Consider the following 14259-nt stretch of genomic DNA (forward strand, 5'->3'; position numbering starts at 1 on the left):
GGCAGGCGCCAGAACCACTGAGCTAAATCCCCAGCCCCTGCTTAACATTATTCTTAAAATTGAGATATACTAAAGTACAGTTTTGCTCTTTAAGCCTGCCTATTTTGCAAGTCTCCTGTAAACTTGACCAGCTAATGAGCAACTGTGATACAAAGTATTCGAGACATAGTTTCTTTATTCAAGAAAAACAATATAAAATATAAAACAACATGAAGGAATGGTAGGGAGAACAGCTATTTCTGTTTAGCATCCATTCTATTCCAGGCATTGTTCCAAGTACTTTGTATGTGTATGCGTGTGCACATGTATGCATTAAGTCTTCACATCTGTGAGGAAGTGAGTGCTGCTGTTGTATCTGTTTTCCACACAAAGAAACAAGAGCCCAGAGTGGCCAGCCACTGGCCATGTCACTAGTGCAGCTGGCCGGGGCCTGACCCAGTGCCACAGCTGCTGTTGCCTCAGTGCCACCGTGCTTGAGAGAGGAGGAGCACGAGTGATGGTCGAGTGAGAGTAGGCTCTGTTGCTCTCTTGTTTGAAGGGGAGTCTCAGGGCTCCTCCTAACTCTGCCATTGCAGCCATCACAAAAGGCGTCTTTGGTACCCCACCGAGGGCAGCGATGCTCATGGTCACCTCTCCTGCCCTCAGAGCAGCATCCGAACGCTGTGACACATGTGCGTAGTCCAGCTGGCCGCCTATGTGGTCTCCCTGGCCCCGGCCCTGTACTCTGTGCTTGTGACCTGGGGATGACATAGCAATAAGTCCTTTCTGTTTCCTACTGCCTCATTCTTTGGTCTGTCTCGTCACAAAGGCTGGCAGTGTAAACAGTAGCCTGTCTGCTTGAAGCCTTTCTGTGGCATCCCATAGCTTTGGACACAGGAAGGTTTCCACTGTGGCCCCTTGGGCCCAAAGGTCCCATCACACCCAGTACAGTCCTTGCCTTCAGCATGCAGCACCAGCTGCTGTCCCACCCCTAGATGTGCCAGCCTCTCCTGCTGCAGGGCTTTTGCATGTTGGCTCAGTCTTAGTGGATGCCTTTCCTCCCTGCACCTGGTGAAACTCTGCTCAACCTTTTGGACTCTATGAAGGCTTTCATCTAAGTCAGGTCCCCCAGGAAATGTTGACCCAAGAGCACAAAGTTTCAGAAAAAACAAACCAAACAAACAAAATCCAAACAAACGCCCCAAAATACCGAAGAGTAGAAAGTTTCACCTGGACAGGAGGACTAGGTTCTTAAGATCTATGCATAGAATAGTGACCATCGTCAATGTGTATTTCAAAATTTCTAAAAGAAAAAATATATAGGGTACTGGAGATTGGACCAGGCCTCTAAGCATGGTAGACAAGCACTCTGCCACTGAGTCACACCCCCAGCTATCAGAGGCTGATCAATCCTTTGACTGCCTAGGAAGGGGGACAGCAAGGGCTAAAGAAAAAAAAGACCATAGAGATTTGTATAACTTCAAGTATAGGGGGGCCGGCAGTCAGTGCCTCAGAGCGGGCAAAGATAGACACTCTGAGCTTGCCACGTTTATTCAGTTGGTTCATAGGGAGTACCAGATAACTCATAGGGTGGCAATAATCCTGAGTTCATGAGGATCTTATGTTGATATAAACTTGCCTTTGAGCATCACAACATCATGGGAACATTGAGGCCTCAGAATAGCTCCCAACACTCAGCTCTTTTTTTAAAAAAGTTTACTCTGAGACAGTGTCTTGCTAAATTGCCTAGGCTGGGCTCAAGCTTGCAATACCTCCTGCCCCAGCTTCCTAAGTAGTGGGATTATAGGCATGTGCCACTATATCCAGCTAAAAGGCAATACAAAAAAAAAGGCAATACACTATACCCAGCTAAAAGGCAATACCTGAGATAATGGATGTATTAATTCCCCTGACACAAACATTTGACAATGTATGCATGTATCAAAACATCAAAGAGGAATAGGCTTTTGAGATAAATAAGAGCAGCATCTATTTGCTCTATTTAGTGTTCTCTGCAAATGTACACAATTATTGTTTGTCGAATAAAGGTAAAATTCTATTTATCTAATTTTGGCTTTCTGAGACAGGGTCTCAGGGCATATAGTTGAGGCTGGTCTTGAGCTCACTGTGTATCCCAGGCGGGCCTTGAACTTGCAGTGATTCTGAGATGAGAATATAGGTGCATGCTACCACACCTGACTTAAAATTTTAAATAAAATAAGGTCCCCCACTTACTCTCTGTCCTAGGACCCATGTCTTTTAGACATTGACTTTGTGTTGGGTTAATTTAATGCCTGCTTCTTCCACTGGACTCCATGAAAGCAAGGGTGGTGTAGTTTAGTTTATTTTTTTTAGTTTGTTCGTTTATTCTGATGAGTCCATGTTTGCAATACCTAATGTTTGCATTCCTCATGTGGAATTGGGCCGTGTACGTAACACATCTTAAATCCTTTCTTGTCCCTTTTCCTTTCTCCCCAGCCCCTCCGTCTCTTGGTCCCCTTTGCTTTTGCAAAAGATGTATCTCCCTACTTCCTGTTCTTTTGGGGGTTTTGTTTTGTTTTGGTTTTGGTTTTTGAGGCAGAGTCTCCCTTTGTAGTTGAGGCTGGCCCTGAACTCATTATGTAGCCCAGGTTGGCCTCGAACTCAAGTAGATTTTCCTGCCTCAGCTTTCTGAGTGCTGGGATTATAGTTATGCACCACCATGTCTGGCTTCCTGTTAACTTTTATATTGTTCTTTATTTATACTTTGTGTTTGTCATATAAGAGAAGCCAGATGATATTTAAGCTTGTATGTCTGATTTATGCCACTTCACATTATGGTCTTAGGGTACATCCGTTTTCCTACAGATGACTCAAGCTTGCCCTCCTTTATGGCAGTGTAGTGCCCCACTGTGTGTGGCTACCGCATTTTCTTTATCCATCCATCTGTTGACTGACATATGGGCCACTTCCAAGGTGTAGCTGTTGTGAGTTGTGCTGCCATGGGATGGTGTATTTTAATCACTACTCAGTCCTGACATAGAACATGTGTGTACATGCTCAGTGCCAGACAGGTCTGGGACCCAGCATCCTGACCCCAGGGCAGGGGCACACGTGCCGGTGCCAGCTTTGGGTAGCAGAGGGTGGGCACAGCTCAGTGTGAGCTCGAGCTCAGTTAGCAACTCAGCTCATTACGCCTTACAGAACCAGTTTCCTAAGAAATATTCTCCAGAGAGGCTGGCTTAAAATAAATGTGAGACTTTTTTTTTTAACACTTTCAGGCAAGCGCTTTGCTTCTGGATCAGCTGACAAAAGTGTCATCATCTGGACATCAAAGCTGGAAGGCATCCTGAAGTACACGTGAGTCACCACTTCAGGTTGCCCACCCAGCCTCCACTGTCTTGAGAGCCCCCAGTGAGGAAGTGTGGAAGAACTTTTCCCTCTAGCTTGGACTCGGAGTTCATTTACGGGGGTGGGGATGGGGCTGTGAGGTGGGGCAGGTCCTCACTGTCTGCGGGTTTGCCGAGTCCTAGACCTCAGCCAGCAGCACTGGTGCCCCTCTTCCCTGGGTCTTAGTTACTTTCTCGTCGTGGAGACACAGCACCCAGCACTCACAGTGTACAGGAGGAGGGGTTTATTTTGCTCGTGTTTTAGTCCTTGGTTGGCAGCTCCCAGAAAGTGGGGCGAGGCAGAGGACAGCTGCTCACAGCAGGGCAGACCAGAAGCAGAGGGAGGAGGAGGAGCCCAGGAGGGGGAGCCACCCTTTCAGGCCACCCCCAGTGATCCCTCTCCCAAGCAGCCCCACCTCCTAACAGCAAATCTGCCACTGAACTCCTTAGTGATGAGCACAGCACCCCCCAGTGAAGTCCCTTCCACACATGTGACACTTAAGGGACATTTCAGATCAGACCATCACACTGGATCTCCAAGCACAGCAGTGACAGCCCCAGCACAATGCTTCCTCTGTGTATCCGTCAGCCCCTCAGCCCCTCAGCCGCCAGGGGGAGGTGTCCAGCACAGGGGCCTGGAGCACGTGGCCTCTAAGCTGGCTGGGAACATGGGGAGGGTGTGGGGGCGTGTCTGGGTGGAGGATGCAATGCCTGGGCCTTCACTGGCTCCTTGAAGAGGGACTTGAGCTGCATCCCAGGCTTCAGCTCACTGTGCATCTTCACTGCAGCCTGTGAGACCCCTGTGCCCGCTTGTGATGACCTACAGCTGTTTTCTCCCAGGCACAATGACTCCATACAGTGTGTCTCCTACAACCCTGTCACCCATCAGCTGGCCTCCTGCTCCTCTGGTGACTTTGGTAGGTTCTGGTTCCTGTCCATCCAGGGTTCCATTCTGGAATAACTGAGACTCCGGGCCAAGATGCCGTAGCCCATCCATATGTGCTAGGTCTGTCCTGAGCTTGGTGATGCCCCTTCTCTTCCCTCAGTGGCCGAGGGGCAGCATGACTGTGAGGCTGGTAGGACATTGGGGACAACAGGAAGGGCCCAGGAAGGAAGGAGAAGGAGGGTGGGAGGGCACAGGCACATATTGCTATCTGCTAGCTTACCTGGCACGCGCAGTCAGCTGTCCCCACCCTTGTGCTCACTGCACTGAGTGTCAGGCTTCCTTTTGTGCAGTATGTCATCCCAGCTGTACAGTGGCGGAGGCTGTGTTCCTGGCATGTATGGGGCCTGGTGTGCTGCTACAGGGGTAGTGTCTGTCCACCTGTCAGGTGTCCATTAGGCATCTACGGTGGGCAGAAGGTTCCAGGTTATTGCCATTCACTCCAGTTTGGTGCTGGTGCCTGTGCGGGGAGGCTGTGGGCCAAGGAGACAGCACCAGACAAGGGTTCCTGTGTCACCCACCTCCTGGCTCACTGGTGCAGACTGGGCAATATGGTGACAGCTGTTGGATGCCTGTGATGAGCCAGGCACCTACTCAAGGTTGATGGTGATGACCCCTGGGGTTGGTGTTTGGTGAGGATCCACAGGTGTCCTGTGGTTCCAGAATAACTGGGGTCACTGAGTGTGGCCAGGTGACGAAAAGGCACTGGGACCCGTGCCAGGGAGTGGCACTGAGCACAGGTAGATGTGCCGGGGGAGGGAACCTTGTCTGACGCTGCACCTGGCTGTGTAACACCTGTCCGCTAGGCACCCCTGCCACTCATGCTTCCCCACTGGGCCAAGGAGATTTGCGAGTGTCGTGGATGTGTCACTGCGGGATGCTGGGCCAGGGTGTCAGGGTCGGAGGGGGCGCGGCTGTGTGCCACGGGAAGGGCACAACCAGACAAGTTGCACAGTGTAGCACTAGAGGAGAGAATTAGAGCCTTAGAAAGTGTCATTCAACATTAAGTACCAAGGGAACTCTGGCTGCAGTGTCCCAGTTATGACGGCAAAGTTGTCATTTCTTTGGGACTCAAGTCTCAAACAAGTTAGCCACAGTTTCACTGACCTTTTTTCCTTAGAATAATTATAGATTCCCAGAGAGCTGCAAAGATAGTACAGGAAGTCTTGTGTATTCCTCAAATAGTTTCCCCAAGTGGGTGCATCTTTTTCTTTTGGGGAGTACCAGGGATTGAACCCAAGGATTCTACACTGAACTATATCCCCAGACCCTCCTGTCTCAGCCTCCCAGAGTGCTGGGATCACAGGCGTGTACCACCCTGCCCGCTGGGTTCCATCTCGTGTACATAACAAAAGCAGGAAACAGGGACCGGCATGTGTATGTGTATCATGTTATCATTTGTGTAGATCATCACCACTGCACCCCAGAGCTGTGCTACTACCACACAGACCCTTCCTGTCATCCCTCCTGTGGTCCCACCCCCTGGTAACCAGGAATCTGTTCCCTGGGTGGGTAGTTTATCAGTTGTGGAGGTCACATGAGTGGAATCATCATATGTCCCTTTGAGGCTAGCTTCCCCACTTGCCTCGTGCCCTGGAGATCTCCAAGTCACTATGTGCTCCACTGGCTTCTTCCTTTGTGTTGCTGGTAGCATCTACCCCATCTCTCTGCTGCTCCTGTACTTGCAGGGCTGTGGTCTCCAGAGCAGAAGTCAGTCACCAAGCACAAGTCCAGCAGCAAGATCACCTGCTGCAGGTGAGTGGAGGGCCATCCCAAGCCTGGCTTCACCTTCCTTTCCCCTCCAGACAGACTCACGCATGGCACTCCTGCAGCGAGGGGGTCTGTGTTAGTGCCCAGCCAAGGCCCTCTGTTTCCTTTTCTGTGGGAAGGATTCGACAGAGACCCACAGGTCTCACATGCCGAAGGCAGTCAGCAGCCTCCAGCCAGCCGCTGAGCTGATTTGGCTCTGGGAAAGGATTGGTGGCCTTGCCTGGGGAGAAAGTACAAGTTCTGCTACCAGACCCAGGTTAGGGTCCAGGCACTGTTGCTGGCAGGCTTTGTGATCTCAGGAAAGTGACCAGTGTTCTGACTGGAGCCTAGAGTCCTGATTTGATAGCAGCGTGTGAGCATGTGGCAGGTACTCTGTAAACAGCAGCCACAGTTGCTGCTCTGCACAGAGACAGCCTTTAGGCACCATCTGGGAGTGCCTGCCATGTCTGTCAACCTGTCCCTGGCTGGGGTGCTCTTGGTTTAGGACCCAGGCACCAGTGAAGGGCTGTACCGAGTGTAGGGAGCTCAGGAGAGGCGCCCCTGCCCTCTGTGCTCCCTGGGACCCTAGAAACCAATGGGATGTTAAACCTGTCCCTCTGATTTTGCATCAAGGATAAGCAGAAAGGATGAAACCGAGGCTGGCTGCTGCTGCCTCCAAATCAGGCTCTCACCCTGTGTTCCCTCCTCTGGCCTGACCCCCACAGCTGGACCAACGATGGGCAGTACCTGGCCCTGGGAATGATGAACGGGGTCATCAGCATCCGCAATAAGAATGGCGAGGAGAAAGTCAAGATCGAGCGGACAGGGGGCTCCCTGTCCCCAATATGGTCCATCTGCTGGAACCCCTCCAGGTACTAGATGAGCTCCAGGAAGAGGAAGAGTCCTTTCCGTCTTCCCAAGGTCTCCAGAGGTTGAAAGTCTTCTTTCCCCTCTTGCTTGGTCTGTCTGGAACCAGTGTTCCCTTTTATTTTAGTACTGGATTACTGAGCTGCGTTCCCAACCCCATTTTTGATTTTTGAGGAGGAATCTTGCCAAGTTGCCCAGGCTGAGCTTCAACTTTTGATCCTCCTGTCTCAGCTTCTGAGAGTGCTGGGATTACAGGTGATTGACACCACACCCAGCTCTTCTGTTTAAATGAAAAAAAATTTTAAGCTTGTTTTGAGTTTTGGAATGAATCCCAGCAATTTAGCTAAGCAGATGAACTGTGTAGGCCAGCCCAAAGTGTGTGTGTGCGAGTTTTGTTGTGTGTGGTATGCACACAGGAAACCCATTCCTGTGTGAACTGAGGGCTGAGATCTTTGCTGAGCTCTGTTCTTATCTTTCCCCTTTTTCAGTTTTTCTTCCCAAATCTAGGCAGAATATGTGCTCAGCTGTTCATACATAGCTTCTTCATGAGCCTTTTTTGTTGCCCTTGCCCAAATGTCAAATTTAAAGTCTACAACTGTCCTCCCAGTCTAGAGCCCCACAGCAATCAGCACCTTTTTCTGCAAACTCACACGCACTCTCCTTCCTCCACCTGTGTGACTTTGAGGTGGATAATGGCACTAGAGGCTCTTTGTGTGACCCCGTAACATCACTGACCCATCAACATCCCTCCAGAGTTCCCAGAGGTCAGTTGAAGGGCTGAGTCGTTTACCAGCCCAGCATCACTGTGCAGGTGGGTGGTGGCTTAGTTTAGGAGGTTGGTGATTCTGCTGCCTTCCCACACCAGGCTGTTAAGCTTCTTCCTGAAGCAGTTTGTCCGGCCTGGGCTATACCATGCGTAGCTAATGCCATTGAAGGCCATTAGCCCAGCCCAGAGTTCCTGCTGTTTGATTTTGTGGCCACAGATGACTCTGTGGCTGCAGGCTGCCATTTTTAATTCATGAGAAGCAGGATGCCCACCAAACCTGGTGGTCATCCTGTTCCGGGCAGGGCCCAGGTTCCTTGGCAGTCCTGAAGAGAGAACATTAGTGCAGCTCTGGGCGATGTGACTGTGATCTGCCCTTACTGTCTGCAGCCGGTGGGAGAATCTCTGGATGAACAGGGACAGCGAGAATGCTGACAGCAGATATTTTCAGGAGCTCTCTTCCACTCTGAAGGGAGCAGTGTACAGTAGTCAGGGTAGTGAGGCAGAGGAGGAGGAGCCTGCCGAGGAGGACAACAACCTGTGAGTGTCCCAAGGAACCAGACCCTGCCCCAGGAGGGCACATGCTGCTGTTTGGCCCTCAGCCAAGCCTGGTGGAGTGGGGCCAGGGGATCCAGGGACCACACCCTGGGGTCTTGGGTGTAGGTCATAACATATCCACTGGGACCCAAGAAACTCTGGCAAGTGTAGAGGAGAAGGTTCGACCTTTCTGTGAAGTCCCTGCCTGAAGAAAGGCCCATTCATATTTTCATTGTCTTTCTCCTCAGTCTTTGAGGGTGACCAGCTAAATCACATCCTGTTCCTCTCACTTCAGTCAACAACACAGAGTTAACCCTCTCTCTAGTGCCATTAGAAATCCTTTCAAAGATGTAATGTAACTTTTTGCTGAGAGTGGTGGCACACACCTGTAATCCCAGCATTCTCGGCGGCTGAGGCAGGAGGATCACTGGGAGTTGGAGGCCAGCCTGGGTTACATAGTGAGTTCAAGGCCAGCCTGGAGTACATAGCGAGGTCCTGTCTCAAAAAGAAAAACTTGGTTCTCAATACCTGTTTGGTATCCCTCATATGGACGCTCCATATTTCATTGAATGCCCTTCCATGGTGGACACTTTTCTGGGCCTGTGCCCCTGTGCCTCCTTGCTGGGCCTGTGTTGGAAAGGAAGCCCTTCCCGGCCCACCTGGCTCCAGGCCTTCTCTCCTCCCTGCTGACATGACAGGCATGACCTGGCTGGGACTGCTTGCCCTTTGCTGGGGTCCTGAGGTCCCTTGGAAGGCTCCTAGGGGACAGGGTAGGAAAAGGGGACAAAGAAAGGTGGAAGCAGAGGCTTCTGTCCCGCATCTGTGCCTCAGTGGAGCAGCCCTTTTTGTTGTTGAATGTCAACTTTGTTTTTTTTGGTACCAGGGATCAAACTCGGGACCTTGCACTTGTGAGGCAGGTGCCAGAACCACTTCGCTAAATCCCTGGCCCTTGTGAGCTTTGGTTTTTTTAATTTTGTTTTTGGTTTTTTTGGTACTGGGGATCGAACTTGGGACCTTGCACTTGTGAAGCAGGCAGTGGCACCACTGAGCTAAATCCCTGGCCCTCATGAGCTTTGGTTTTGAGAGAGTATCCTGGCTGGGGTGGAGTGGCTGGCAGAGGCCAGTGCCACATGTGGGTTGAGCCTGGGCTCAGTGCAGGCCCCTCTGCTCATAGCCCTGTGATGTTCTCTTCCTTCTACACTGTCACACATGACATCTTCCACTGCCACAGCTGGCTGTGTTTCACAGCCACACTGCCTGCCGTGTCCATGTGCCCAGAGCCACTGCCAGTCACCTTGGCTGCTCTGAAGGGCCACACTTCACAAAGCTGGGGTAGTGTGACTGATTCAGGCTGGACACGGCTGCCCTTTTACTCATTCCCTGAGCTGCTCCCCACTGGGTCTTACAGACCAGCCACCCAGGCACCTCTCTCCAAAGTGCTCCACTTCAGACCATTACTGGTCCTCAGAGAGCCCCTGACTCTCTCCAAAAGCAAAGCTGGTGCAGTGGTTCACACCTGCAAGACCAGCCTGTTGAAAGGCTGAGGCAGGAGGACCACCTCAAGGCTAGCGCAGACAACTTAGCAAGGCCCCATCTCAAAAAAAATAAAAGAGAAACAGTAGCGCCACTCAGAAGCCATTTCACCTGTGCCAGGACCCAAACTGCAAGAGAACCTGGTCTCAGTTTTCCCTCTTCAGGAAGAGCACAGTCCATGCCTGCTCCCCCCAAGATAGGTGTCTAGGCCAGCACCGCATGTTACAGGGCAGAGGGGAGTGCACTTCTGGACCTGTGACCTGGCTCTTTCCCATATGCATTGAGGGGGACAGTCCCAGCCCCACAAGCTCTTGGCCTGGGAACTAGGAGGCCTGGGAGCTGGGAAACCATGGGGCCCTGGGCTGGACTGACTGTTTGGGGGTGGGGTTACAGCCATAGCTCTTGGCACCCCAACAGTCTGGCCAGGGTTCTCTCTTCCTGTTTGGAAAACCTTAGGGTTGCCCTCATCAGTCTGCAGTTGTGGCCCTTCCTGACCCCTTTTGTCTTCTGTTGATTAGAGAGGAACATAACGACATCCTGGCTATAGCTGACTGGGGACAGAAACTTTCCTTCTACCAACTGAGCGGGAAACAGGTATGTAGCTCTGTGCAAACCCGGTTGCAGTCAGGCCTGTTCTAGGCTAGTTCCCTTCCTGAGAACCGTTAGTGATTATGCATGGTCACTGTTAGTGTGAGCTTACTGAACCTCGACTGTGAGAACAGGTGCTGTGCTGAGTGCTTCCCACAGCTCGTCACATTTGATTCTTACCAAGTCCTGCGGGGCATAGCTTTCATTATCTACTTTTGAATTTAGTTTTAATTTTAGTTTTTATTAGTGTATCTTTGCAGTACATTAGGATCACATTCGTCACAGGATATCTACCTTTTAGAACTGAGGAGATGCCATGGTACTGAAACAAAAACAGACACATGGATCAGTGGAACAGAATTGAAGCTATAGAAGCCTCCCCAGACAAATTCAACTATTTGATCTTTGCATAAGGTGGAGGAAAGGTGGCCTATTCAGCAAGTGGCATTGGGAAAACTGGTTATCTGTTTGGTTATCTGTCACCATATACTAAATTAAAATCAAAACAGATCGGGGCTAGGGATTTAGCTCAGTGGTTCCAGCGCCTGCCTTGCAGGCGCAAGGTCCCAAGTTCGATCCCCAGTACCAAAAAAAAAAAAAATCAAAACAGATCAAAGATCTAAATATTAAAACAAAAACATTAAAGCTTCTGGTGGACAACATAGGTAAGACACTTGAAGACATAGAAGTAGGAAAGGATTTTCTAAACAGAACCTCAATCACACAGGAAATAGAAAGAATCAACAAATGGGATGATAGCAGGCTAAAAAGCTTCTGTATACCAAAAGATTCAATCAGTAGAGTGAAGAGACAACCTACAAGACTGGGAAAAGAATTGTGCCAGCTACTCCTCAGAGGACTGATATCTAGAATATACAAAGAACTCAAAAATATTAAACCACCTAAAATTAAAGATTCAGTCAAGAAATGGGCTAGAGAAATGAATAAACACTTCACAGAGGAAGAAATACAAATGGCCAACAAATTTATAAAAAAAATCTCTAGCCATTAGAGAAATGCAAATTGAAACAACACTAAAATTCCATCTTACTCTGCAAAGAATGATAATCATTGGGAAATCAAACATTAACATGCTGGCGTGGCTGTGGTGAAAAAAGAACCCTCCAACATTGTTGGTGGGAATGCAGATGAGTACAGCCATTATGGAAATCAGTGTGGAGATTTCTCAGAGAATTAAAAGTAGAAATTCCAGGGCTGGGATTTAGCTCAGTGGTGCTGGTGCCTGCCTTGCAAGCACAAGGTCCCTAGTTCGATCACCGATACCAAAAAAAAAAAATAAAAGTAGAAATTCCATACAACCTAGCTATCACTCTGCTAGGTATCTTGTTCAAAGAGCTAAAGTCATCATACTACAGTGATACTTGCACACCAGTCTTTATAGCAGCATGATTCATAATAGCTAAACCCTGGAAGCAGCCTGTATACCCATCAACAGATGATGGGATAAAGAGAATGTGGTATCTATATACAATGGAATACTACTTGGCTGTAAAGAATGACAAATTTGAGGCATTTGTAGGAAAATGGATGCACCTGGAAAACACAAGCTTCATTACTGTACGATAGCCTTCATTTGAGTGAGGCAAAGTACGAACAGAGAATAATAAAGGATTGATAGAAAGAGACAAGGGGACAGATCTCGTCCAATAGGGAAATGGTCCAAGGGAACAAGGATAGGGGAAGGGGGAGGGGAAGGGAAATGAGGAATAAAGATGTGCCAAGTACAGGAACCTAATAGCTCCGATCAATGTAAACATCTTACACTGATGTAAACATCTTACATTGTAAACATAAGGATCAATGTAAACATGAGCTAAGACCAATAACATCGACAGGTACAAAAAAGTTGATTGGGGAACCGGAGGGGGAGGGAAGGGGATTTTTTTTTTATCTCCCCCCCACACACCAAGCGCCTTCCCCTCCCCATGTACAAAAGCTTTGTTTCCATTTTTTTGGGAAGGGGATTTTTTTTTTCATTTAAGTTTATTGGTACATTTTAGGTATAAAACACAATTACATTCCTCATTGGGATCTTGTACCTTTACATGATGTATCTTTGTTCTTATTTTTTCCCCATTTCCCTGCCCTCCCTTCACCCCCTCCACCCTTCCCTATTTACAGAGACTTTGTTTCCGTTTTTCCCTTTTCTCATATTTTTTCTTTTCCCTTCTTTCCTTTCTCCTACCCGGGAAGGGGAATTTTTCAAAAAAGCTATAATGTGTACATGTGACCACTCTCCAAGATGATTGTAAACTGTATGAATTACAAACATGTACCAAAAAAATGAAAAAAAGATAAAGCTAGAAATGAGACCAAGACCAGAGTAGGGATAAATTTGCCCAGGTTCCCACACAGCTGGAACAGAGGATCCTGGGGTTGAAACCCAGATTGGTATGACAATAAAGTCTAGCTATGCAGGGCACGCCTGTAATACTAGCACTTGAGAGGCTAAGGCAAGAGGAGCGCTGTGAGTTTGAGGCCAACCTGAGCTACAAAGGTGGGTTCAAGGCCAGCCTGGACTACATAGTGAGAGCCTGTCTCAGAAAACCTAAAAAAATTTAAAAATAATGAAGCCTAGCTGTGGGGACTGGGGTGCAGCTCGGTAACAGAGCACTGGGCTTGCACCAGTGAGGCTCTGGGTTCTGTCCCAGCAACGTCTTCAACAGCCTTGCTCTCAGAGGTGCCCTTGCCTTTGTGCCTTTGCTTCCATTCATCCTTGTGACACTGCCACCTGCCCATCGTGGAGGACCTGTGGGCACTCACAGCCTGGGGACACACTTGATGGCACACGGCCTCGTGTGGTGGGACACCTGACACAGAAGACAGTGATCCCACTGCGTCGGATTGATGAGAGGTCTGGTAGAGGTGACCTTGGAGCGGAATAGCAGAGGACAGCAGGATGATATGGTGACCCAGCCTGGGCACAGAGGAAAGAGAGCACATGCCACATTGTCCAGGGTGACCAGGTCCCATTGTCTGTGGGGCAAGAGTAGAGCTAGAGGGGAAGGTGGAGCTGTGATGGGAGGACCAAGCAGGTGAAGAGGAGCTGATGACCACACAGGAGCCACAGGTTGCAGGAGCGGTGCAGTTAGGCCTGCCACAGAGTTCCTGGCTTCCGAGGACATGGATCATGCTGCAGAGAGTGCTGGAGGCGGGTGTGTGGAGCAGGGAGACACTGCCTGCTCTGTGGAGTCCTTTCCCCCACCGCATCTTCACTCCAGAATTCACCATGCTGGATGGAAGGCTTCTGGGATCTGGCCCTGCTTAGGGCCATTTCCTCTGCACCTGCTGGGCTACTGCTTGCTCGCTCTTTCTTTCTTTGTCTTTCTTTTCTTTTTCTTTTCTTTTCTTTTCTTTTCTTTCTTTCTCTCTCTCTCTTTCCTTCCTTCCTTCCTCCCTCCCTCCCTTCCTTCCTTCTTTCCTTCTTTCCATCTTTCTTTCTCTTTCCTTTTTCTTTTTTCTTTCTTTTCATTTCTTTTGCCATTGTTTGCTTGTTTATGGTACTAGGGATTGAACCCAGGGCCTTTATGCTGATCTTCGTCTCCACTGCACACTTCTATTTCAAAAATTTTTTATTTTGAGGTGGGGTCTCGCTAAGTTGCTAAATTTCCCAGGCTGAATTTGAAATTGCAGTCTTCCTGCCTCAGCCTCCCAGAGTGCTAGGATTACAGGCATGTACCACCACACCCACTTCCTTTGTAGCAGAGAGAAGAAAAGGTAAGGGTGTATGATAGAAGGTTTGCGCAGGCCCTCTTCAAATGATCTGCCATCCAGTTCCCAGGCCCTGTCTGGTCACTTGTTTGGTGTGTGTGGCTCACCCAGTGATAATTATACTGATAAGCGATGTAGGTGTTATGTGCCAGGCATTGTGTGGGCAAATAACCTGAAAGGCTCCTGAGAACAAATAAGCG

The 14259-nt window shown here is 49.3% G+C and overlaps 1 protein-coding gene across 12 annotated transcripts in view; it reads left to right on the forward strand.

The window, feature by feature from the left end:
- The window catches only part of Ift122 (intraflagellar transport 122), a 57479-nt gene that overhangs the window by 11015 nt on the left and 32205 nt on the right, over nt 1-14259 (forward strand). For 10 of the 12 annotated variants that reach the window (XM_004870458.3, XM_087196799.1, XM_004870456.3 and 7 more), the window contains 5 exons: nt 3240-3318; nt 4188-4264; nt 5979-6045; nt 6765-6911; nt 10258-10333. In XM_004870458.3, coding sequence (XP_004870515.1) covers nt 3240-3318; nt 4188-4264; nt 5979-6045; nt 6765-6911; nt 10258-10333 — 446 coding nt within the window. Of the gene's footprint in view, nt 1-3239; nt 3319-4187; nt 4265-5978; nt 6046-6764; nt 6912-8059; nt 8210-10257; nt 10334-14259 lie in introns of all 12 variants that reach the window. The other 2 variants (XM_087196803.1, XM_087196804.1) reach the window with 1 other exon arrangement.

The sequence above is a fragment of the Heterocephalus glaber genome, unplaced genomic scaffold (assembly GCF_053883595.1).
Source record: "Heterocephalus glaber isolate CG9 unplaced genomic scaffold, H.glaber_assembly_v1.0 deba00001614, whole genome shotgun sequence".
NCBI classification, from domain to species: domain Eukaryota; kingdom Metazoa; phylum Chordata; class Mammalia; order Rodentia; family Bathyergidae; genus Heterocephalus; species Heterocephalus glaber.